Consider the following 25214-nt stretch of genomic DNA (forward strand, 5'->3'; position numbering starts at 1 on the left):
AATCTTTCCTATTGCAAAATGGAACAGTTTTACAATTAGAGAAAGACAATAACTTCATGACTAGACCACTTGTCTAGATGGGGGCAGGGAAAGAAGACAGGTTCTTCCATCCATTCTTGTGAATACTTAACATTAAGTATCCTACCAATAGACGGGTTTCCCCAAAGCTAGGTGAATGCTTAAATGTCAAGGCCAAGGAGAGGCTCAATGTATATGTGTAAATGTTCAATGCAAAGAGCAATACTTTCAACAGGAGGAAACAAGAGAACCCCATCCCATGCTGAGGCTAAAGTTGGTAGCTCCTCTGCAGCTGTGTCGGCATCTATTCCCTGTGAATGGAACTGCTTCCAGGGAAGTTCTTCGTATGTGACTTGCTCTCAGTCAGGATGGTAAATATGATAAATATGCATTTAAGACCAGCAATATTTTTTTCCATAATCTGACAGTTAGAGCACCTAGATAGGAAAATGTAGGTTTGCAATGCACTCTAAGGAGGTAAAAGTGGAATCTGGACATTCCATATACTGGTCTGAGCAGTGGATTATTAAGAATTGAAGGTCTTCTGGTGGTAGCACCTGGAACAATGTATGTGAAGAAGCACTGGCATGGATGCCTTGTTTCAGGATATTCATGTCTGTGAGTACAGAGAAGATGGAATTGCCTGCCTGCAGTAAAGAACCAGGTGTGTAACACCCAGCATCTGAAAGGGAACTTACTGGCAGCTAGTCAGACAGCCAACCACCAGAATCTGCGTTTAGGACCCTCACAGAGCTTCAGCTGAAAGCATTTCTTGCTAGTAGCAGTTCAGGTGCATCTCTCCTTTAGCTGTTGTGGGTTTCATGCAAGAATTAGGGCTCTGAAGTTAAACAGAAAGCCAGTCACTTAAGAAAGAGACAGGTGTTGCAACTTGCACATTCTTTTGTGAAGCTGGTCTCTAGCATGTAGCAGCTGGGTCCTCTTCCCCCTCTCATACTGCTGTTAGTCATATGCATCCAGTACGGCTCAAAATAATTGGTGGCCCTTGGCCAGTGATGGGCTAAGAGAGGTGGCAGGACAGCTGGATGAACTTCCACAGGGGTGTTAGCAATGTTAAACTGAAGAAAGAGAAATGATGGCTATACAAAAAAGCTGGGGGGTGGGGGGCAAGGGGAGAAGGGAGAGACAGCAATCCCAAAGGGTTGCATTATACATTCCAGACTGAAATTAAGAGGAGGATGGGAAAAGCAAACAGTAAGACATAAAAAGGCCTTTAATTTTGTTTTCATTTATTTTATTACTTATTAGAGATCTTTTTAGTAAGAGAAGGGCATGAGGATGAACATTTTAGTAGAGCCTGTTGCAATAGGACAAGGGGTGAGATTTCCAAACTGAAAGAGGGCGGATTTAAACTAGATAAAAGAAAGAAATTTTTTATGATGAGGATGGTGAAACACTGGAACAAGTTGCTGAGAGAGGGTGAAGGTGGGTGCCCCATCCCTGGAAACATTCAAGGTCAGGCTGGACAGGGCTCTAAGCAACCTGATCTAGTTGAAGATGTCCTGGCTCATTGCAGGGGTTTTGGACTAGATGACCTTTAAAGGTCCCTTGCAACCCAAATGTTTCTATGATTCTAAGAGTCAGTGAGAGGTTAGGAAGCTAGAAAGTGAAGAGTCACTTGAGAGGGACAGTATGAGGGTTAAGACAACAGAGAAACCCAGAGAGGAAACAGCAGGTGAAACTCAAGGGTAAAGGGGCCTTTAGTTCTGGATCAGTTGCAGAGATGTCTTGTCAGGGGATGGCCTTTTCACTTCAGTCAGTTAATAACATCCACCATTCTTGTCTTATCATCTGGTGTAGTTGTCTGCTGATAAGATGGTAGCGGAAATAGTGGGGCAGAGAGGGGAAGATGCTACTTTTTGTCTGTGTTTGCAGATTCTTCAAAAAGTGGCAAAGTTACTTAGGGTATCAAATAACCCACATGGCAGGTGCATTTGGTGCAGGCAGGTATTCTACGGAAGTTCAAACTATGTTTTTCCAGGCTCGGGCTATCTGCAAATGCAGTGAGGAAAGACTGGATATGTTTCAATGGGAAAAATGCAAAGAAACCAGATGCATTTCACGAAAGCTAGGTAAAACTTTTCCTTCAGGGAGTCTCTATGTCCTTTTACTTGTGTTATGTAAGAAAGCATTGCTAACTTGCTTTAGCTGCTGGCACAAATGTTTCCTTTCACATGTGCATCTCCAGTGATTTTTTAGTCTGATATGTAGCTTCATAAACAGAACCTTCTGGAGTGCATGTCATGGAGCTGACTCAGCTTACAAACACTTTTCCCTAATTACTAACCCTGCAGAGTCAGACTGCATCCTAGAAGCATTCTGCAGGTTTCTTGTCTCATGCCTAGAGCCACAGGTTCTGTAGGCTAGATCTGTCCTTCAGCAATCCTGTACAACTGCTTTTTCTGTAATTCTGCTGTCTTTCCTATCCACACCATCCCTGCAAGATTGTTCAGGTGTCATAGCAGTTAGAAGTTGTTCTTGTAGGTATAACTTAGTTAACAGCATTTCATCTACTTGCATGAATATTTCTTTGCTCTGCTGCAGTATCTGATGTTATGAGAGCTTTTCCATGAGTTCAGAGCCTTACATACATATTTCTGTGAGCTGGATTTAATGGCAGCTCTCTGTGTCTGTCAGATGCTTATTCAGAAACAAAAAAGAGATTGTAGTTTCTGTCTTGAAGTCTATCGGACACTGGCACAGTTTCAGCTAGCTGTCTGCCCCAATACGAAACCCTGTTGGAAGAAGAAAAGTAGGAGCAGGGTCCTGATTCACTACAAAGCTGTGCCTCAGCCAAGAATGCAAGGGCATGTGCGGTTGTCTTTGGACCTACTTGGCCCAGGAGCATGCACGTCTCTTCTCAGTACCCTCTACCACACTGCAGCAAAAGACAGGGCAAGAGAGGTCCAAGTTCATCCCTATGTGACAAAGAGAAAGTAAAAGGTCAGTATTGCCTTTAATAAAGGCAGTGAACTCACTTGTCCAGATAGCAGGGCCTCACGGCTCAGATAGTAGTAAATAATAGCACATCTAAGATACTTTTCACTTGTAGGTCTCAGAGCGCTTCACAGAGGTAAGTATTACTATTCTGAGCATGGAGCTATCATGAGTAATAAAGACTTTGCAGACATGGATCTTCACGTGGATCTTTGTTAAAGTCACTTCTCTCCACATGGCGCCTGTTTAAGCCTCACATGCGAAGTACAAGAAGCAGGGGAGGCAGCTGTCAGTTGTCACCAATGCGGTGCGGACTGCCTTTGCACTTTGCAGTGGGTGGTTTGAGCTGTAGATGGGGAGCTCACCCGTAATTACCACAATTTCCTGTTACAGTCATTTGAAAAGACAGCGTTCCTGAGGAAGTTATGAAGAGGGCAAGTAAGTTGCTGCCTTAATTTCTAAATGTTTGATTAAGAGTGCTGTCTTAATTATGCTGGTTAGAGCTTATTTACAGTGCTTGAGAATTTAGAGCTTCTCAAATGGTGCTATCTTTTGGAGGGATGAGAAGGCTTGTGCTTCCAGATAACGTGCGAGCAAATTCAGGTATTCTGCAGTCCTCATGTTGCTCAGAAACAGCTGCAGAAGATTCAAGGCAACTCTTTCTTTCACTGGTGTTGAAACTGTGAGGGAAGTAGCTTAAATATTCAGTTGCAAGATGCTGCTGCAGCTGGGATGTAGATAAGAAAATCTAACTATAAGTAAACCTACCTCCTGTAAATGTTCCTTAAAGGCAGTAACTGAAAAAGCAATTTCATGTGTTCAAGCCAGCGTGTGTTTTTAAGTACTGAATTATTTATGCCTTCAGATGGACTCTCCTGATGGTTGTGAAGTGTGTGCTAGAGAGCACCCTCACTGTTCACAGAACGTTTTTTTCAATAGGAAGGATATGTGTACCTTTTTGCTAACGGCCATGGCTTCCTGCCTTTGTTAGGGGAAATATGGTGGAGGGAAGCAGCAAGTTTGCTGTCTGCCTGATGCACAGATAACCTGTTCAGGGCGCACAGTGTTACTGCACAGCTTGCAGCACAGATAGGACTGGTTAGACTTTGCCTGCACTGTCTGTCATGACAGCAACTGCCTTGATAAGTACAGCTTTGAAGTGCACAGAGGGCTGAGTATAACTCTCAAATAAGGGATTATCCAGAGAGAATATTAGATACTATACTTTTTTCTAGGCACACAACATGTGCAAGGAAATGTTGTGGGAAAAGCTGAGTTGCTAGGCAGTTGTTTTGCTGGTAATGCGGGAACAAAGCCAATGCAGAGCAAGCCGTAGAGGCTGTTCTTTTCAGGCCACAGAAGAGCCTCAGTGCGTTCTTTGCACTCTGAGTTTTCTGCTGTGAACATTTGGAAACCATTGATGCCACGTACCACCACTCTTTAAAGCTGATAAACCACCTGCGACACTCCTCTCCACTCACACAAAAAGTTCTCATTTCTTTAACACATCTCTGATCAGTTTTTAAGTTCCAGTTTGCTTGAGCAAAACTTCCGTTGTCACTTCTACAAAAAGTGAGACTGGTATCAAACGCTAAAAAATGAGCGAAAAAAGTATTATGGTTTACTGTGTGAAATGAGTAATAGGGAAAATGAATTCTTTAGCTGTATGCTTATCTTGACACTATGGGTTTCTTTGCATCGTCACTTTAAAGATTCATTCTGCTTAAGGCTAAGCAAACTAGAATACTCCCCTATACACTTAGCACTAACCTAAAACATCATTAACTGGATACAAAGTGACATGTGAAGGCCCAAAAAGATCCCTGTAGTCTGCATGAAGAATTCCAAGATCCAGAGACTTATGACGGTAGCCTTAGTAGAAGGGACCAATTTCCATTTCTGAGATAAAGTAGAGAGAAATGTACAGACACTGGGCATTACACTCTGTTTCAGTGAGCTGTGCAAGGCAATCTTAGGTACTTCAGCTGCACAACTGGAAATGCAATGCCAGACAGAAGGAAGCCAGAAAGCTGCTCTCTGGGAGAGTCACAGATACTGTACTGACACCGACTGATTTAAAGAAGAGTTGAGGATATTTTTCAATGTCGATATTTATCTTGTCTCCATTGTCTTCTGTGAGTCCACAAAAGACTTTGTGTTAGAGAAACTACCATTAGATGTGGTTATCATAGGCATCACCACTGACAGTGCCAGCAGGGTCTCACAGCCAGACAAGTGTGGAGAACAGGATCTTGCATTCTGAGTCACCTTCCTGCTGTCTGGTGGCAAATTTTCTTTTAAAGGATTATTGTAGCTTACTGCTGGTGGTGCCAACCCATCTCTGTCAATGCCAAGCCTGGCAATGGTGTGAATGGTTTGTGATGAATGCTCAGGAGGAGGATGTTTCATGCAAAGGGGAGCTCTCATTCCTGCTGCCTATAACACACAAGTTCTTTGGTGGCCTGAGAAGCCAGAAGCTGGGTGTCATCTTTCACAGTTGCCATACGCACCTTCCTTCGTTTGCTTTGATGTATTTCAGTTAATGTTTCCCAAGTAGTGGCTAAGAACATTATGGCATCTTTTCAGCTCAAGTTTTTTAGTTTCAATTTTAGATAGCGTATTAGCTGAACATAAAACTTCATTTTCTTCACATACAAATTCAATTTCTTTCCTACTGCATTTAATAAATAATTCGATGCACAGCATTGTATTACAGAAGCTCTGCTAAATAATAAATAATGCATTTGGTTTGCCATATGATTCTGTGCTTGTCTCTCTGCCCAGTGCTTCTCTAACTCACATGTTTTTGATCACAGGGTATATAAGTTAAGATCAGACTTTTGTTGTACCTTTCATAAAACTCATGCCTATTCTGAACTAGATGCTTCTGCAAAGAGTTTATATACAGACCAGTATTATACAGAGCGAAAATATTTATTTTATAATGTCTCTCTGAAGTTTTAGTTGCATTTTTTAAAATTTATGTTCTTGTTATGTGTTAGTGAAGTTTGGAGTTAATAAGCAGAGCGTTCTCCTAATCTCCATGACTCTGTCACATACAGATTCTGATTTTAAAGACCTTCCAAAAGTTCTAGAGGAGCTCAGAGGCTAGCTATTCTGTGTCTGTTGTGCACTTCACCTATATGAAATGCATTCATATTATGCGCATGCTTCAGAAGATCCAATGGTTCTGTTACGAGGGCAATGGTCTAAAGAGCAGTTTGAGAGATGTTTGTGTATTGAGTGCTGACTGGTGCTCATAGCTTGCAGCAGTAAGCACAGACGTGTAGCCAAAAACCACTAAGTGAATGATTGTTTCTCTTCAAAAGCTTCTAACACAGTATCTACACGTGCATTATAATGTTCAAGTGAAATAGAAAATTGGCCCAAGATATTCCACCTGGTATTGACAGTATCATGAGTGATTCTTCCCTGAAAACTCACTTGCCCCTTGTTTATCTCAGTGACAGTTTCCAGCAAATCTGTTGCTTCATAGCAGCATGAGCAGTGAAGGCAAATCAAGATACTGATAGAAGATTCCAGAAAGACCTAGGACAAAACCAAACTGGTAGAAAATGGTGAGCCACAAGCTTTTTGGCACCTGCCCAGAACAAAGTCCAAAGGAATATCTACAGGCAATTAAATTAGCCCTGAAAAGGTCTGCCTTGAATATGCTGCAGAACTGGCTGAGGTACCCTTGATATTAGAAGATATTCTGGCCTGTGAAAAGGCAGAGACAGTGGGACACCACGAAGGGGCATACACACTATGAATGGGAAAATCCCCAAAACTCTGCAGAAAATGCAAGCAAATAGCTAAGGCAGAAATAAACCAGTTTGCCAGGAACTTTTAAATTGCAGAATTATCTTCAGATTTTTCAAGCTGAAAGATGGTAAGGACTAAGGAGGAAGTACTACAGGGCAGACTCCAGATGACCAATGCTGAACATTTGATAATCTCAGGAAAAGGCACCTTAAAGACAATACAATATTCAAAACATAGATATTTACAAGCAGGATGATTATGAGGATTGCATTGTACCAGAGAAAATTAAAAGCGTAATCTAGACATCACTGGAAAAAGAGATCCAAAGAGGCTCTGAGCAAGATGATCCAGAGGAGGAGCTGGTCTGTTCAGGAAGTCGCAAAGGCTATATAATACGCAGAAAGAAAAAAAAAAAAGATTCTTAAATAAAGAATGAGGAAAGTCAATTCTGCTGATAGTGTCTAAGAAAGGTGAGCTGCTAAGCTGCAGAAGTCACCACAGATGGCTGATCAGTGAAATTAAGTCCTTCTCAAAAGATTCAGAGTACAGAGGAATGACTGATGAACAGGCCACCGCTCAGTGTCTGAAACCCATAAGACTTGATAGCTGTAAGCTGTTTGGTCTGCTTTAGTAAAGCACTTTGCAGTTCACAAAGCGCCACTCAGGAATCACTGGAGGTAGGTAAGATTGGCTCCCCAAAATATCCCCACCGTGGTAAGATCAGTGGTCTTGACAAACAGCACAAGCTAAGAAACTGGTTCAAGGTGATGACTGGTAGTAGATAGGATATCTTTTAGCTCCCAGTGCTTTTCTAGCCTTCCTGGAGAAACTCATTAATGGAGTTATAATGACAGAAAGGGTGCCAACAAGGAGATTTGTTCTGCAAACACAAAGAATCTCGGTTTGAAAAGTAAAGTCAGCAGCTTCCTCAGACTGGTGAATTACTTAACCGCTGGTCAGTGTGTAGAAAGCATGTCAAAAACAGTGGCCTTCTGCAATGGAGAGGATGAGAATTACATGGATATTAACAAGGCAATGGCAAGGCTGATGTGTATCATCTTCTGTGCAAAGGCAGCTTGATCACAGAGGATAGCAATTGTTTAAGGAAACCTACAGGGATCACACAGCAGAGGCAGTCTTGGCTTATGCAAGGTCTCTACACAGGGAGAGATTAATAATTTTCAACCTGTGGTTTCCAAGTCCCTGGGAATGTATGGACTAAGTCCATGAAACACCATGCAAAAGAGCAAGATTTGCTGTCAGTGAACTCAGCATTTGTGAAGTGTTGAGGGAGCAGAGATCATTAGCGAAAAGGACAGAAAGAGTGGCATGTGTTGCAATTTAGTTCCACCTATAAATGACTAGACCAGATCTGTTAAATATCACAGTTTTCCCTGGCCCTGTAACTAAAGTTGTGGTAATAATATAGACCTAGAATTTGCCTTGATTCTAAAATGTTGCTACCAAAGCTTTTAATGAGAAGGTATTTTCCAATGTGCATCATTGGTACCTAAATTGGGGCTGGACTACACGGTGCCTTCATTATCCTCCAAGTCTCTTCAGGCGTTGGTCATGCCTCCATCTCCTTCTCAATAGTCCGTCAGGAGGCAGAAGATCTTATCAAAAGATTATTGCATCTGCTGCTGACTCTGATGGAACTACAACAGCATTATCTTTAAAATACTGGTGAGTTGTGTGGCAGTATAGCATTTGTGAGGGACAAGGACACAGGGTATTGAAATCTTATTAGCTCTCACATAAGCCTATGTCCTTTCTGAGAGATTCTTAAAAGCATGCCAGTAAAATGTCCATAAAGCTGATTGATAGGAGGACCATACACTGTAATGAAATGCACAGGGGAGAAAAGTTTGTATGGCAAAGATCTTAGTAAAAGTGCTAAGCAGACATAGCTACCTTCCTTTTAAGCTCTTCACATTTATAACCTCCTCTTCTAGCAAAGGTGTGGTTTTGCCCACTTTGTCTATTACATTCAGATCTGCTTGCTGTTTATTAGTACTGTACCATCCTTTTCAGTTGCTGACGATGCATTTCTGTTTTCATTTCCTCATCTGCACACACAAACACCAAGGGAAAGAATTAAGTAAATGGTCAGAAGATCAGAGCCTAAAGTTTTAAACAACAGTAAGAATTAAGAAATTGATGCTATAGGGAAGTAAAGACATTTCTGAAAATGAAAAATTTCTGACTGTGGCTTTCAAAGCAATAATGTTTTCCTTCGCCCGCTCCTCCCAACACACAGGCACATCTTTCCCTCAAAATAGCAAATTATGATCACTACAGTACAGAAAGAGAGCCAAAAGATTTGCTAATATATACTCTACACATACCAGTGGTGGCTATGTCATACAGAAAAAATGCATGGGATTTTTTTTCCATTTTTAACAGCAATAACCAACAGAAGTCAGGGCATTTCCTAAAGAGTTATTGACTGTTTGCAGTTAATATCCTTCACCTTATGTATGGGCCACCATTTGTTGCCATCTAGCCATTAATCTGCAGGAAACATTCTGCACCATATTCACTGTTTCATATGTAAAAGCAGTGCAAATCAGTAGAAATGGTGTTTGAAGAGTGGACAGAAGTGCTAGCCTGTACATAAAATGCATGTCATGTGCAAGAATAAGGGCAGGAAACTGAAGCCTCCTGCAGCCCAGCCCAGACTGATTCCTGTGGGACACAACATTGTCCTTCTGCTTGAACATTCAGGGAAATACGTTGACCTCTTCTGACCTGCCTTTACACAGTAGCCTCATCACCTACAACCAAGTTCCAGCAGGAAACATTACCTGACACAGCAACACCTCAAGGCATTATGGCATAGACATAGGGTCTTTTCTGTCACCGGTGACTTTTTCCTGCATTTTTTATCCCTCTCTGGTGTTGGATGTTATAATAAATATGTTAAATGTGTCACTTTCAATGACTGATATTTCTTCATGCTTGCTGTTTTGTTCAGCCTATGAATGAGTCTTGATCTCTGAAAAATTACAGGCAGATAGTAAGTGCAGTGTAAGGAGGACAGTCTCAGGGAAAGCACAGATGGAGTCTGACAGAGCAGAGCCATGGAAACTATATAAATAAAAGCAGAATTGTTTATAAATATTTCCCTTTTTTGGGTGTGGGTGTGAGCAATTGCATTATTTGAAGACACTTTTCTCTCCTAACATTTTTTTTACAGTGCTGCAGTAGGTTGCTAGGGAAATGCATGGTAGGTGGGCAGGAGGGCTGTGGGAGCTCTGGGAGCTCCTCCAAGGAACACCACACAGCAGAGAAGCCCTGGAAGCCCCTCTGGCTGGATCTGCAGTGGGAGCCCTGGTGTGGGGCAGAGCTCTTCCTCGCTGACTGCACTCTGCTGAGCAGCAAAGCCAGGAAGCTCGGACAAACCCTCCACTAACGTGACTTAGCTGCTTCCAGGAACCAAAATAGTCCTTGTACTGCTACCATCTGACTTTGTAGCCAGTCCTATCCTATCACGCAAGTGGTTGCAACTGGACCTTTCAGCAAGTAATTCAAAGCCGGTGTGATGAGGAGGGTGTTACAGTTTCACGGAATAGAATGCGAGTTTACTTTGATTTACTAGAGAGCATTATAAGCAGTTAGGCACCAAAACTCTCCAAAAAGAGCTTTGCTTCCAGGTTGAGAGGTGGCTTTACTCATGCATTGGCTTTGATGCCTGTAAAAGCCCATCTTTCCATCTAACATAACATTGCTTCTCCTCTGAGCAAATGCCCAAGCAAGACATAGTGAGAAGGTGAAGGCATGGCCCCAGAAGAGGACATATGAGTACAGCAAGGAGGAAGCTGAGAAGAGGATGTGATTGACAGGAGAGGGGCAGGGCAGTGGGGAATAACAGCCAGGCTCATGAGAGAAACCAAGCAGAAAAAAAAAAAAAGATGAGCAAAGAGTGAGTCTCAAAAAACCCTAAAAAATATGTGTCCAAATGACAGAACTGCTGGTATATGTCCAGATATTTCTAGCATTTATTTCTTACAGTATTGAAGAGATATTGCTAAAACACGGTAGTATGATTTTACTATATTATCTTACTATTTAAAAAGCTTTTGTTCAGTTCTTCTGGACAGTATCCAAATAAGAATAGTAATATGTATTTGGATCCTTTATTTTGGAAACCTTTTTTACACATAGGAAAGAAATACATCTCTGGTGAGCGGTATAGCTAGAGATGGTGAGGATGAGTAACGCTGCACTGGTATTCCTGCTGATGCTACTCCACAGGCCCCAGCCAAGACACTGAGGTTATGCAGACGTGGAGTGAGAGAAAGATTCTGCTTTGGAAAACTCACAGGGCTTTTATTCTCCTTTTATTCTCTGCTTTTAAGCCTGGGAAGCAAAGTGGATGTCATGAGGGCCATGCTTACTGCATCAGGACCCACAGCCTGGCACTGGCATCAGGAGGGGCACACACCCTGGGCTGGAGGCCAAGTGGTGTGTAACACCTGCATGGGGGTCTGCAGCTTAGCCCGGGGCACCCATCTCGCCCTCCTCCCACAGGGCCAGGAACCAGTGAGGTCTCATGGCTGTGGCTTGGAGAGATGGGGAATATTGCACATAAATTAAAATCTAGGAGAAAAGAGCAAAGTTCTGAAAACTTTGAGCAGCATGTTCAATCGTGGCAATGTTTTCCAGGACTGTCCTGGTTGGTGTCTCTATCTGTGTCTCCAGCCAGGTCAAATGTCCACTCAGGCCTTCTGCAGGTTTAACTGATGATTTCCTGGAATTTCCCATTAGTTACATCAGGAGGAAAGTGTTTGACAAGCCTTAAATCAATTTAGTCCTCTAAACTGGAAATTCCTTTATTTGTCTAACTGTGATGATCATGGGGCAGTTCAAGGGAAAGTCAGGAGACACACAGGAAATAGGCTGCCCTGCTGGGCTGGGGCCATCACCAGGCTGCAGTAAGCCCTGAAGAAGTAGGAAAGTGGGTGGCCAAACCAGGAAGCAGGGCTGGACACCTAAGCTGTGGGGTAGGGGACTGAGATCTGGTGCAGAGGAGAGTAGGATTGAGAAGCTGGGTTGGAGAAGAGCTGGGTGCTGATCCTCACACGGATTGCTGGGGTAAAGGTCCCTCCTCTCCTGTTCCTTACCTTAACCTGTTAGTGCTTCTGGTTTTAATTTTGCGGAAGCACAAAAGGAAACATGGGTTGCATCAACACATATGGCTTCTAGTTTAGGTTGTACATTGATGCATAGAAGAAATTAGTGGATACTTAGCCAAGATGCAAATATATAGTTCCTTAGCTACTTCATACTATATTCTTTATGGGTGTCCTTGGTATACAACGAACGCTACAGTAACTTACTCTGCTTTCACAGGGACCATGTAAAAGCCTAGTACAGACTAGCTTGTGGGCTGTAAACTCACACTGTAGCTACTGCACACTTACTCTAGACAATCCTCAACTTAAAGCAGCATCACTTCTCTTTGTAGATGAGGTTTGCTTGTGCTTGTAGTTCCTATACGATCAGGCATCAGCTATAGCTGGAGCCTCTAAGTGGTTTTGTAATAGAAGCAGAATAATAATAATAACTAATTGAAAAGCAATACATTTCTGTTAGTGGACTTGGCAGTGTTAGATTTAGGGTTGTACTCGATGATCTGAAAGATCTTTTCCAACCTGAATGATTGTATGATTCTAAATTGGTTGTGTTGTTGTAAGCAGGCTGTCAAATGAGGCAAAGAAATCCCTTCATTTGTAAGCTATTAAATGTTAAAAGGCCCAATTCCAGTCTTTAATTTTTTAACTCATATGCTGGATAATGATTGTGGGTATTTCTTTTACTTCCAGCCTGTCACAGGTGAGGTACAGTTCTTCCACCAGTATTCAAGCAGTATTTTCTGTTTTGGCTGGAGGAATCTGCCATGCATGTTTCCTAAGCCCTGTTTGTGTGTTGCATGTCAGGGAGCTTTTGGCTCACACCGCTGGGACTTGAGGAAGTAACTGTGAAGCCAAGTGATGAGATGGGAGGCATCTTTCTTCAGCCTTGTGGTTTAACCCTGGCAGGCAACTAAGCACCATGCAGCCACCCGCTGACTCCCCGCACAGGGGGATGGGGGAGAGGATCAGAAGAGTAAATCTAAGAAAACTCACAGGTTGAGATAAAGACAGTTTAACAGTTAAAGCAAAAGCTGTCCGTGCAAGTAAAGCAAACCACGGAATCCATTCACCACTCCCCATGGGCAGGCAGGTTCAGCCACCTCCAGGAAAGCAGGGCTCCATCACACATAACAGTTACTTGGGAAGACAAACGTCATCACTCTGAATGTCTCCCCTTCCCTCTTCTTCCCCCAGCTCATACACTCAGCATGATGCCATAGGGTATGGAATACCCCTTTGGCTAGTTCAGGTCAGCTGTGCTGGCTCTGTCCCCTCCCAGTTTCCCGTGCCCCTCCAGCCCTCTCACTGGCAGGGCCTGAGAAACAGAAAAGTCCTTGATTTAGTATAAACATCACCCAGCAACAACTAAAAACCTCAGTGTGCTGTCAACATTGCTCTCACACCAAAGCCAGAGCACAGCACTGCACCAGCTACTGAGAAGAAAATTAACCCTGTCCCAGCTGAAGCCAGGGCAGGTCTATTCCCTGTTTGGCCCAAGCTTCTGTACTTGGAGGACTTGCAGAGATGTTTGCAAGAGCCAAGGTGGCTGCTGTGGAGACAGCCAGTCCCTCTTTCCTCAAGCCATGACAGCCTGTTGGAGGCATTGTTTAGAGGGAGCGGTTTTAATGGGATAAATGAACACCCCAAACAGTTCCCTGTATTGGACACTGAAGGGCCATAAAGGTGAAATTGTTGGAATCAATCAAGGTTATAAAAGCAGAGATAATTAAGTGTGTGTTTAATTAGGAGATCATATCTGTGAAAAGGGATGTTCCACAGGTTAATAGTTTCCTCCAGTGTATAAATGTGAATACCAAATTAATAGTGTGGTAAAAGCAAATGCTGAGGTGAAAGGGTAAAAGTACACAGTATGTAACACACATGGGCTTGTAGTAGCATGAATCTATTTTGTCATAGAAAAATACTGAAAGGGCTTGAATATTATTATCCAAGGCTGGTAAATGACACTTGACCATTTTATCATTAATTAAGTGCCACATTTTGAGTTCTTTTATAAAAGGCCATTTATTTCTTTATAGACTTACAATCATAAAAATATCCTTTTTTATTTAAAAAACATCTAGCTTTAAAAGAATATTGCTTATAAATAATGCCAGCTACCTAGCAGCTCAACAGACAAGATGATGCTCTGGTATCATTGCAGTCATCATGATTTCATATCAGAGAAATGGGTCTTTTCACAGGGTAATGGTCCTGCTGATACATAAATATTCCAACATTTATGGGAAAATTTACGCCAAGGTGAAGGCAACGAGTTCATGTTCACAGCAAATAACCAAATAATTTCTAGAGCATAACTGAGTGCTCTGGGGGAAGTCCTCATATATGCAAAGTCTTCTTCCTTCTTCTGAATGACCTCAGTGTAAATGAAGATGAGGTTTTTTACACGGTAGTTGCTGGTGAAGCTGTCAGTGGGTTGCTTTCTGTGCCACTATAAACTGTCTGTATTCTGAATGATGCTTTTCTCTTTGGTTAAAACATTAGGTTATCTAGAAAAATAAAGATGCTGTAGCACTTAAGGAATGTTACCTTACCTGATCTATCACTCTCTCCTAACACTTTGTCTATATGGGCAACTGTTGGGGAGAAGAGACCTGCTGCTAACCGCTGCCCCTCACAGTGTATCTGCCAAGGTCTCTCCTCCTGCTGCAGATGCAGATTTGCTTTATTGGTTGCCCATCCCAATTTTTATGAATTTTGAAAATGCATCTCTATTTGACCTAGTCCTTTTCAATGGTCTGCTCAGTTTGCTGTGAGCTTGAGCAAGTGACTTCACAGAACGGAGACATGGTTTATGTGGTTTCAAATTAAAAGCACTTATAGGTACTATTTTTAGAGCTGTGTAAGACTTTAATACAATTGTACAAATCTTGCAAAATTTTATGGGGAGGCAATGAAAGTAGCACCTTGTTAGAAAGCAATGGTTTTGTAGATGCTACAGTAAATAACAACAGATATCACACTCCATCATCATTTATATCCAGCCAAAGTATGTGCAAAATGTGAATGTGAATATGTGGAATTCACATTTTTAAATATTAAATTTTCAAAATGTGAAAATAAAATAAGGATTAATACAGTAAACACCTATACAAGTGTAGCAGATTGTGAGCCAGTGCCATAAAACATAATTATTTTTGTAAGATGGAGAAGTATAGCGGTCCTGCAAAAATATCTAGATTTTTACAGTTAATAAATACAGTTAATTTTGTATTTAATAAAAATAAACTATCTTTTGATGGAAGAGCTCTTTTGCTGTTACTTTGGTGAGTCAAGCTTGATCAGTAGAATGAATGGAAGTGTAAACGCAGGTAGTAATTCTTTTTCCATGTAGCCAAAAGGACTTCCTAAATTCAAAATATATTCCATGCAGATTGGAAAAGTGCTACCAATAGCTGACCAGAAAGAAAATGAGAGGATCAGAATATGCAGTATGTATTTACGTTTAGGAATTAATGATCTTTCTCGTCTCCACTGTTTGTATCTGTGTTACAAACCTTGTGCTAGGCAACTTCTGTTTGAATGCGCCACACCAGTGCAATTACACCAATACTGCAAACCTCCACATCAGAACTGCTCCCAGTCATGCTTGAGTTGTGCAGACACGGTGTCAAAAATAAGCCAGGTTTCGGGAGCTGTCTTTCATGTTAGGAATGCTGTGTTGGGCTCTGATATCACCAAGTGATGCTGTAAGAGGGATGCATTGCTCCATGACAGAGGCTATGGAAGTTCATTTCCAGAAGGAAAAAAATTTGGGGTAGCACAAAGTGATAAAATTCTGGAGGCGTTTGGTAGTACTATCTTAGGTACACATCAAGGCCTTGGTCTTGATTTAGAGTTTGGCGGGGGTTTTATTCCATTCCTATTTTTTTCTAAGTACATCAGATACTACCCTGGACTATGCTGTTATTTTGCGGTCCCAAGGTCAGCATACTCACTCTGCCTGAGATTGTGGCAAGAATATAGACTAGTTTCTTGAGAAATGCTAGAAGCTGTATTGTTTGGGACATTTGAGAGGATGCTGGAGAAAATAATGTTGAATAAAGAAAAATCATGATATTTTGCAGGGGGACAAACTGTCACCAAGTAAGTTTCTTCTAGACATCCCTTTTGATATCCTTTGAGTAGAGAACAGGATCAGAAACCAAGATAATATTGTAGAGCTTTCAAAATAGGAAGTATCTTTCTTGGTTAAAGCAATATTAAGGAAGATTGAAGGAGCAAGTGTAATTGTTGCCATCACTGGTTTTCAGCTGATGACACATACTGTAGCTAGCAAGACACTTACATAACACTATCTAAAATGTCTTTGTGCTCAGAAAAGGTCGTAAGTAAATTACTTTGAAGCTTAATCAGTTGAAGTACAGGACAATTTCTGTATTTCATTATAAATCCTGTTTAATTCCAGTGAGGTCAGCAGAGTTACTTGGAATTCACATTAGAGTAAGTGTGTGCAGAATATGGCTCCATGATTTTAACTGTGCTTTATTTCCACTGTGCAGATACTGTACTTTTGTCTGCAACTTGCACAGAATAATTTTAAAGAAAAGACTCGATATGCAAAACCATAAAATAATAGCTATAGGACAAAAGGTGAAAACTTCAACATTGTTTAATATAGAAAATGTTTTCTACAACAGTCTATAAAACTAGTGAATACTTTATATAGGCATTACAGTGACTAGTTTTGCCTGTAGGACAACTTAGAATAGGATTGAAAAGTACAGCTTTGCTGTCTTTATACTTGTGTTTATCTTCTTGATCCATTATATATTTTTGTGACCTGTAGGCAAAGCCATAAATCCTTTGGAGAAGCAGTAGCTCTCCAGAGGACCCTGGTTTATTAAATTTTGAACTTTCTTTTGAGCTAGTGTAGATCCCTGGGTTTGGGGGCTTAAATAACAGAGAGTACTTTCACCATCTCAGATCACATAGTGGGATCAGGAGGGCCCTTTGCTTCTGAATATGAATGTGCTATTGGGGATGCTGGGGAAGCAAAGGCAGCAGGAGGACAAGACTTTCAGCATGAGTGGTCTGTCTATTTTCTGAAGTAGCCAAGAGTGAAATTTGATTCGAACCTATAAAACAAATCCTGCACTTCTGTATAATTGCTTATGAAGCATACAGTAAAAGGTGAGACTTGAACAGAGAATAAAAATCAGAAGCAATAGAATAGAAATCACATTTGGATTCACAAAGTTTATATGCAGGTCTGGGTCAAAACTTTCACAGATGTCCCTGGATGTAGATCCTAAGCCTGAAGTTATTTCAGTACTAGGAGGAATGATGTAGAATAGAGAAGAGGGGAGAGAAACCAGAAAGCTACTGGTGGAAGGTAGATGTAGCCCATCTAAACCAATGCATCTTTCCTGGGATTCCTGTGTGGCTTTTCCTAGTTGGGACATATGGAGAATTACCACTACTGAGCAGACTGCAGCTACTGCCTGCTGCCAGAGCCAGTGACCTTCTGCAACCAGGACTCTAATCACAGATTTGTCTACAAAAAGTGCTCTGAACCTGGCTCTGGAAGTAAAAGATAAAATGACAGGAAGGTTTTGTTCGGTGCTCTGATTTTGGGAGATGGATTAGGCTGTGCAGAAGTCAAAGGGGTTGGTTTTCCTGTTTCTTTTATAATGATGATTTTTACAGTGTGTAAATACCGGAGGTGCACGTACCTGTGGTCATTTTTCCTGCAGAAGCATCAAGGAGCAGACAGATAAAATGATACAGCTAATTAATTTATGAGTGTTATTTAAAGGTAAAGAGTTGAAAAACACAGGTGACTTAAATTCATTGCAAAATACCACAGCTTTTGTGAGTGCTCTAGAGAAATAATCATAAATGTGTTTCTATAAAATCTCTTCTCTTTGTGTGTTTTGCTATCTCATTAGAAATAAAAAAATGCCATTCCTCCTGGGAAAATTTAGCGTGATAATCACTTTTCGAGCCAGACCGGTTCAGAATACAAGGTGCAGCTGCTCCGTCTCAGGAGGAAAGGACAGTATTCCTGGGTATTTCCTGGCTCGGGAGGACTATGGCTCCTATCAAAAAGCCTGCTGCTCTGAGGGTAAAGCTTGTACTTCTTTTGGCTGGACACCTTGCTATGTCACAGTGGCTCTCTGCCAGGTGGCAGGAGCAGTGCTTGTGTGCAGTCTGGCAGGCCTCTTCAGCAGAAGACTGCTGATGCACTGGAATAGAGGCTTTCTGCAGCAAGATGACCATTTTGCTTTCAAGTTCAGCAAGGAAGCAAGTGGGTAGGCAGCCTGGCTCAGAGGTGACTTCACACATGATGTGGCTCGCTGCCTGGTTGCTTGGTGTGCTGCCAGGTCATCCCAGCTCCAGGCAGGACAGGGGGCAACTGTTCCCCCTGGGTGATGAGCCTGGGATGGCAGCTGCAGGGAAGCTTTGGGCCCAGTGACTTTGCCAGGCAAGCCCCTGTGGAACCAGACTTCCTGGGACCCTGGGCAGCTCAGGGAACAGGTTATCTGTTTGGAGACCCTGGGATCTGCCCATCTCAACTGAGAAAAAGGCCACATCTAAACTGATGTTGATTTATTTCCCCCTGGGGAAAAGAAAATTGTTATCCCACCGATGCTAGGCATCACTAAGGGCACTAATAATGCCAATCTAAATATAATAAGGGCACTAATAATGCCAAACTAAAGTGTGGGGTGGAATACTCATACCTCTCTTCTCTAAGCTTAGTCTAGTCCTATGCATGCAATGCTTTCTCTCAGTTGCTTGATATGCCATCATTATGAAATACGCAGTGATTGTTGATTTGGGATGTATGCAGTGATTCCTTTGGTAAAGCAAGCCAAGAGAATTTATATTTGACAAGAAGTTTCTGAATAAATAGAAATGGAGTTTCATTAAAGAAATATTCAGACTGTGAAATGGGCAGATCCATTTAAAAAATATTTTACTAGGCTCACTAGTACTGGCAGTGCAGATGTAGCTGGCAGAAATCAGTTTATGTTTCATGTAAATGTCTGAGTGAGAGATTCATTGATAGTGATTCTTTGTTTTAATTACAAGAATATCAATCTACATACTATATGAAATTTACTGAAAACAAAATAAATCATAAGACCATCAGACACTTTGATCTTGTCCACATGTTCTGGTGGCAGGGCTGGGTATAGTGTGAAGCACATGATCAGAGCAGCTGGTTTCCATCAAACGGCATCATGATAGTATAAAGGAAGGTAAGCTAGGCTCTGCTGGCTCTATTGTTTATGCTCTGCAGATGAGCTGACATAATTTTCTCTGATGGATCTTTCTTCCTCTCTGTAGTGTCCTGGGGAGCTGCATGGCAGTTGCCTATTCATGCTACACTTGACAAATAGCTAAGTGAATGGAAGTGTGCCATCCAAAAAGGCAGCAGTGCCAGCTTCCCATTAATATCCCTATGTGTCCTTTTGAGTTCTAGGGGTAAAAAACCAACAAGTCTGGAATCTTTTACCTATTAAGTTACCTTACAGACGTGGCAATGTTGGTGTAAAGTCTTGTGATAGAATGGGTTTTGCAAAATAATGCCATCTGTCTGCAGGAAATCAGACTAAGATTATATACATCTCTATAGACCAGTGACTATATGTCAATGGCAACATCTTTTGTTCAGTGACCTGGAACCAGATTTGTAAATGCATTTGTCTGGTTTTATGTTCATGTGTATCCTTTGTAGTTTTTATTATACTAGTGTGCTGTAAATGTGCTTCATGAAGCAAGCACCTTGATTAGATTTAGGCTTGTGTAAATATTTTATCTATCCCAAATTACTTCTTCCAGATAACCACATTTCCTTGCTTGTGCAATATTAAAACTTGCCAAGTGCCTCACACTGTTGCTCTGGTGCCAAATTACTACAGCTTTAACTCCCACAGAAACATACATGTGCAGAAGTGATTTTGTGCACATTTTAAAATTGCATTGTGTAGTAAACACACTGTTCAGTGACTGCTAGCATCTCTTCAGTAAAACTGTGATGAAAAAAATTCAATATTAAATAATTATATTTCATTTAAGAGCCAAAGACATACCTCATTGTGATTTACCAGAGAAATTTTGTTCGACAAAAAGCTCATATGTAACGAGAAACTGTAATAATGACATTAAAGAAAGAATAATCTTTTCCTCTTTCCTAAAAGAAATACAGTGACAATTTTGGGAAGTCAAAGCCTTGACAGACTCTGCTTAAGTTTAGTCTTCTTTAAGAGCTGCAAAAAAAAAAAAATCACTAAAATCCTCCCTCTCCTTCTCTGATTTCTTGAAACCATGCAGGAAACAGTTTTTAGATATGTTGTCAGATCATGTTTCTATAGCTAAATAATTATTAATTTTTTTTTAGAACCTATGAATGGCTGAAATGTGAATTCTTTTTTAATCTACATTGCCAGCAATGATAAAGTTAAATACAGATGCTGTATATAGCATTTATAACGGATGGTACTGCAAAAAGAGCAAAACTTAAAAACTTAAGTGTCACCTTAACTGGCTGGTTATATTTTCTATTTTTCAATATGAAGAAAATAAGAAAATGCAGGCATAAATCCTCAGCATGACTTTTAGGCAGCAGCTTTCAATCTAATTGCAGGAAGAATGATATGCAAAAGATCATTACACAACACAGGAGTCAGAAGAGTATCATCCTCACTGCAAAACTAAGGGCAGGGAGATGACAACAACCATCTTCTGCCTTGGCAAGCTCTTCCTTTTTATTTGGCCTCTGGATTGAAAGAGGTATGAACTCTAGATTAGAAATTCAGTATATTACATGCTTTTGTGAGTAATCCAGGTTAGTTTTAAATGGCTTGTGTTCTATGGTTTATTCATGTTCTGTGCGTCCTCAGATGGTTACCTGCAAAGCAACTGCAAGGAAAAGAGATGTGGGCTCCTCTGCACTTGTCAGATAGTGAAGGAGTCTGCAGCAGGCAGAGTTTGGAGTTGGTTCTTGTCCCCTCGGGGTGCCAAGCTGCACACACAGTGGCTGGGCACACACACAGCATTTGGGATGTGAGATGGTCTGTGAATTACCTTTAAAAGGTTGCATCATGCTTCAGCTGGGAAAGGGCCTCTCTGTCTCTCTACAGAGGACGCTGATCAAGACAGACAGAAAAACATTTTCTGCTAAAGTCTGTAATATAAAAATAGTGAAATAGTAAGCGAATGCAATGCCTTAGAGCTGTGCCTGCTCAAAGAGCCTGTGTTGGCTCCTGGAGATTCAGTCAGATGTAGACTGTGGACATCGTTCTCAAGTGAGGTTGTAAAAAGCTGGGGAGCTTCTGGTCTGGATGACACGCTGCTTTCTAGCCTTTTGATTATGTCTTCTTTCTGCAGGATGCAATGCTGCATATAAATACAAATCCCTCAGAGCAATTAGGTTTTTCCACACAAGAAGCATCCCAGCTTACTCTCTTATGTGGAATACTGTATGTTTCCTAAAAAAACCCAGCTGGGTTGCTGGCACTTTGCTGTCAGGAAGGTTTTCATTGGTGTGCGCTGAAACTCTGGAGCTTATCACACTCAGTGCCCATACTCTGTTTTGTAGCAGGGTTTTTTCTTGCTTCAGCCAGAGCTGGGAAGCCAGTGTCTTCCCTCTGTGCTGAATTCCTCTACGTTGAATGACTAACAAGAGACCAAGGAACACTGTGAAGATATCTTTTCATTGCTAGAGCTCAGATTTTCCATTCATTGCCAAGACACAGCATCCATTTCCAGCAGTAAATGTCATGCACACAATAGCTCTGCTGTCGGTGTGAAAACCTAGCTTAACTAGAGGAGGAGGCATAAAAGATCAGAGCACATCTTCTGTGTGCAAAACTGTACAGTCCAAAATATGTCTCATACTGGCAATTCAAAATAGATTGATTAGGCAGGGTTGAATCCTAAGGCTTCATTGTCTGCCTGCATTAAATGTTATTTCTTTTTTACTTGAACCGTCTTTGCATGTATAGGCACTAAAACTGATTAAGGTTCTTCCTTGGTCAAAAGAAGGCAGCATTTTAAGGAAGGTTTGCAGACTACAGACCTGACTACACACGGTCTTCACCTGGATGAACAGGGCTTGCTTGAGCATTAGGAGATACCTGGGCTGTTTGTCCTTATCCAGCTTGGAGCAGACAATATTCCAGAGGTCGTGTTTAAGCAAGCAAGATATGCGAGGGGCAGCAACAGGAGATGGTATACGACAGAGGAAAGCAGAGCCAGCAATGTCCCAGTGCAAGGCAGCATCAAAAACAAATGCTAGGGAACATGTTTGAGGTCAGTCACTGACCCAAGAGAAAGACCCAAACCAAAACCTGAATCTCCTGCCTTGTAGTTTGACCTTCACTGCATAGTCTGTAAATTGATTTAGAAGTGGTGTAATTCCTTAGTGATGAAGCGTTTCATGTGTATGAGAATATTTCTCCAGCTTTATATAGTAAGGGACACATAAAATCTGATTTGAAAATAATACAGTGTGTAATGAATAAATGTTATGCTATGACATTTGGTGTTGTTTGTAAGATATAAGTCTATTTCTAATGCAGTGTACGCTTATATAGCCGAGTGGTGTTTATTAGGAGATGGGCTGCTGCATTCCTTTTCAGCTTGCTAATATGTGTTGGTCTACTGAAGTAAGCCAGCCCTGCAATGAATAAATAAGTGGGACTCTCTTCATCTATAGGATGATGTGAATAAACCATCATACCTTTACTGGAAATCTAGGCATACATCATGTCTTAAATTGTGAAAAAGTCAAACAGAATTGAAGCTAATTGACTATGCTCATTGGATATGCTCTCAGCCTATATGCCTTAGTTTGCCTATGGAAACTTGAACTAAAAATAATCCGTAGCTGGAAAATCTTTGTGATGGACACTGTAAAATAGCAGTGAGATGGTTGCGAAGCATAGTTTATTCTTGTAAAATGGTTTAGTATCTTTGTTTTAAATGTGTTTAAACCATAAATGCTATTAAGCATTTTACTGCTCTTCAGTACTTTCAGTGTTGCATCATTACACTAAGAAATGGGGGCATGTAATTTTGACAGGATTACCATGGAAAACTTTGATTTGTACAGCCCTTCAGCTTTCAGAGCACAGAAACATGAATTCTGTTTACTGGTAAATATACCAGAGAGATGGGGATACTGAGCTGTGTAATGCCACCATCAAGTATAAGTAGGGGAAAATCTTCTGTTATGACTGGACTGATATTCAGTCATTGGAAAAACAACAAAGCTAAGACACAGGGCAAATGTTACTGATTCTTCCTCTTCAAGGTAATGTTGGCTTGTTACAAAGTGATTCTAAATCCAAGGTACTTTAGGAGATTGTGAGAAAGGTTTGAATTTGAATGTACATTCTGCTGTCAGTTTTACAGTGGTCCTCTTTCTCTACAGTGACCTGAACAACCCCCCAAAAACAATGTCTGAACTTTTCTAGATGCAGTTGGAACAGCATTAGGAAGTATCAAGCTTTATTCAGAATCCTGCTTTCAGTCTGCAAAAATTCAAATCCTGTCTAGCTTAGGAAGCTGCTGAGCCAAAGTCTCTGATCCTTTCTTCCTGGATCTTGCTTGGGTAGTAGCTAAGTGAAAAGCTTCACCCAATTCTGCTAAACAAGCTCCCTCCTACCCTTTTACTGAGAATTGTTTTAGCTGAGGTGATTGCTGTGCTCAGTTAATTAAGCCAGACAGATGCATGCAGAGAGCCAAGGCATGATTTTCACTTGTAGTGCCTAGGTCTTGAGAAGGAAAAAGTTAACAAGTGGTACTATCGTGCCACTTGGAAATACATAATTATGCTTGACCACTGCTTTCACTATGGAGGGGGAATCTGTAAGTGGAATCACAAATTTTACTAATGGGAACAAGGACAGATCACGAACAAAGTAACTGAAGTAGCTGCTTGATTGATTATATTAATGCCCCGAAGGGAATATGTCCATTAATTTTTTTCGTGGCTTTCTATCGTATCTTTCTCTCATTTCACGATGATCCATACACAAGGAAGTATAAGGACAATGCACATTGGAGGGGGAAAACAATTGTCCTTAAGCGATGTCCTTTTGCTTTCAGACTAGCTGGGATTGTTTTCCCTCTCTCTTAGAAACCCCTATGTATAGCCAGTGAGCAGGGCTGGCTTCTTGGTTTGAATTTCTCTTTGTCTGTTTACTGTGACAGAAAAGACCTCGGCTTGTAAGCAAACTGCAAATCATTGAGCAAGGATGTACTTTGAAGGATAGGAACAGCTGAGGCTTCTGGAAGCTCTACAGTTTGCTGATTAGTGTGGTCTCCAGGCCGATTTTGCTTACAGTTATATGTATGTGAATTATCTGCGTATCTAATTTTATAAATTATTCCAAAGAGGAATCAGTATACTGCTACTGTCCAAACTTCCCTCTCCCCCTCTCCAAGATGAAGAAGTTGTCTCTCTAAAACCACGTTATCAGAGCTTTCTTCTCACCCTTTTGTTCTTTCTCTTTTTTTTCTTGCTTCCTTCCTTCCCTTTCCCTTTCTTTCCTTCTTTCTTTTTCCTTTTCGTTCCTTCTTTCCTTCTTTTTTTCACTTTTTAAGTCTCTGATTCTTTCTGTTTCATTTTTTGCCTGCCTTCTTGTTCTCTCCCCCTCCTCTTGTTCGGTCTGCTTTCTTTCTCTTTCTCCATTATGTTCGTTATTCTCTTTCTGAAACTCACTACATTCTCGTGGGGGGGATAAATAACCTTTATGTTTTATTTAATATTTTCTGAAACACTTTGTATGAAAAGAGCTCATGATGGAAATTTATATCTTGCTGATGGTTCTTTTGACCCTATGTGGGTTTAGCAAAGCAGTCATCAGCTTGATTTGGAACAGGATTGCCCCCCCCAAATGGATTTCTGTACTGACTGCCCGGACTGCATCAAAAGCAAGCAAGAAAAGACTCAGCAATGTACTTATTTGTCTGCCTAAAACTTTTACGTCAAAGACAGCTTGAACAGTTTCTGAACAGAAGAGTTTTTGAGGAGAACGTGAAACCTCTAGAAGCTGATACTGACACATTTCTGAAAAGGCATTACTTCATAGTATAGATAGATATTTCTTTGTAGCATCCAGAAAATTTTATTTGACTGTTGCTGTTTAGTTAGACCAGACAGCGCACTTCATGCTGCTTGAGAGGCATTTGAAAATTCAGGGCCTCCTGCCAGGAGCCTGTTTCTTATTTCTGAAAAGCTAACTATGCTTTAATTGTGGTCTGGAAGTTAATGTTATTTCAGAATTGTCTTCTTGATTCCATCATTGCCATTTGGCAGATGTGGAAACTCTCCCTCTTTACTACATCACCCATGGCTCT

The 25214-nt window shown here is 41.1% G+C and overlaps 1 protein-coding gene across 3 annotated transcripts in view; it reads left to right on the forward strand.

Annotated features, from left to right (window-relative positions):
- Nucleotides 1-3315: 3315 nt before the first annotated feature.
- CEP85L (centrosomal protein 85 like) overlaps nt 3316-25214 on the forward strand; it is a 152888-nt gene continuing 130989 nt past the window's right edge. The window contains exon 1 of one of the 3 annotated variants that reach the window (XM_055713250.1): nt 3316-3411. In XM_055713250.1, the coding sequence (XP_055569225.1) occupies nt 3399-3411 (13 nt within the window). In that variant the 5' untranslated portion in view covers nt 3316-3398. Of the gene's footprint in view, nt 3412-17771; nt 17965-25214 lie in introns of those variants that run through there. The other 2 variants (XM_055713248.1, XM_055713251.1) reach the window with 2 other exon arrangements.

This window comes from Falco cherrug, chromosome 6 (assembly GCF_023634085.1).
Source record: "Falco cherrug isolate bFalChe1 chromosome 6, bFalChe1.pri, whole genome shotgun sequence".
Classification (NCBI taxonomy): Eukaryota; Metazoa; Chordata; class Aves; order Falconiformes; family Falconidae; genus Falco; species Falco cherrug.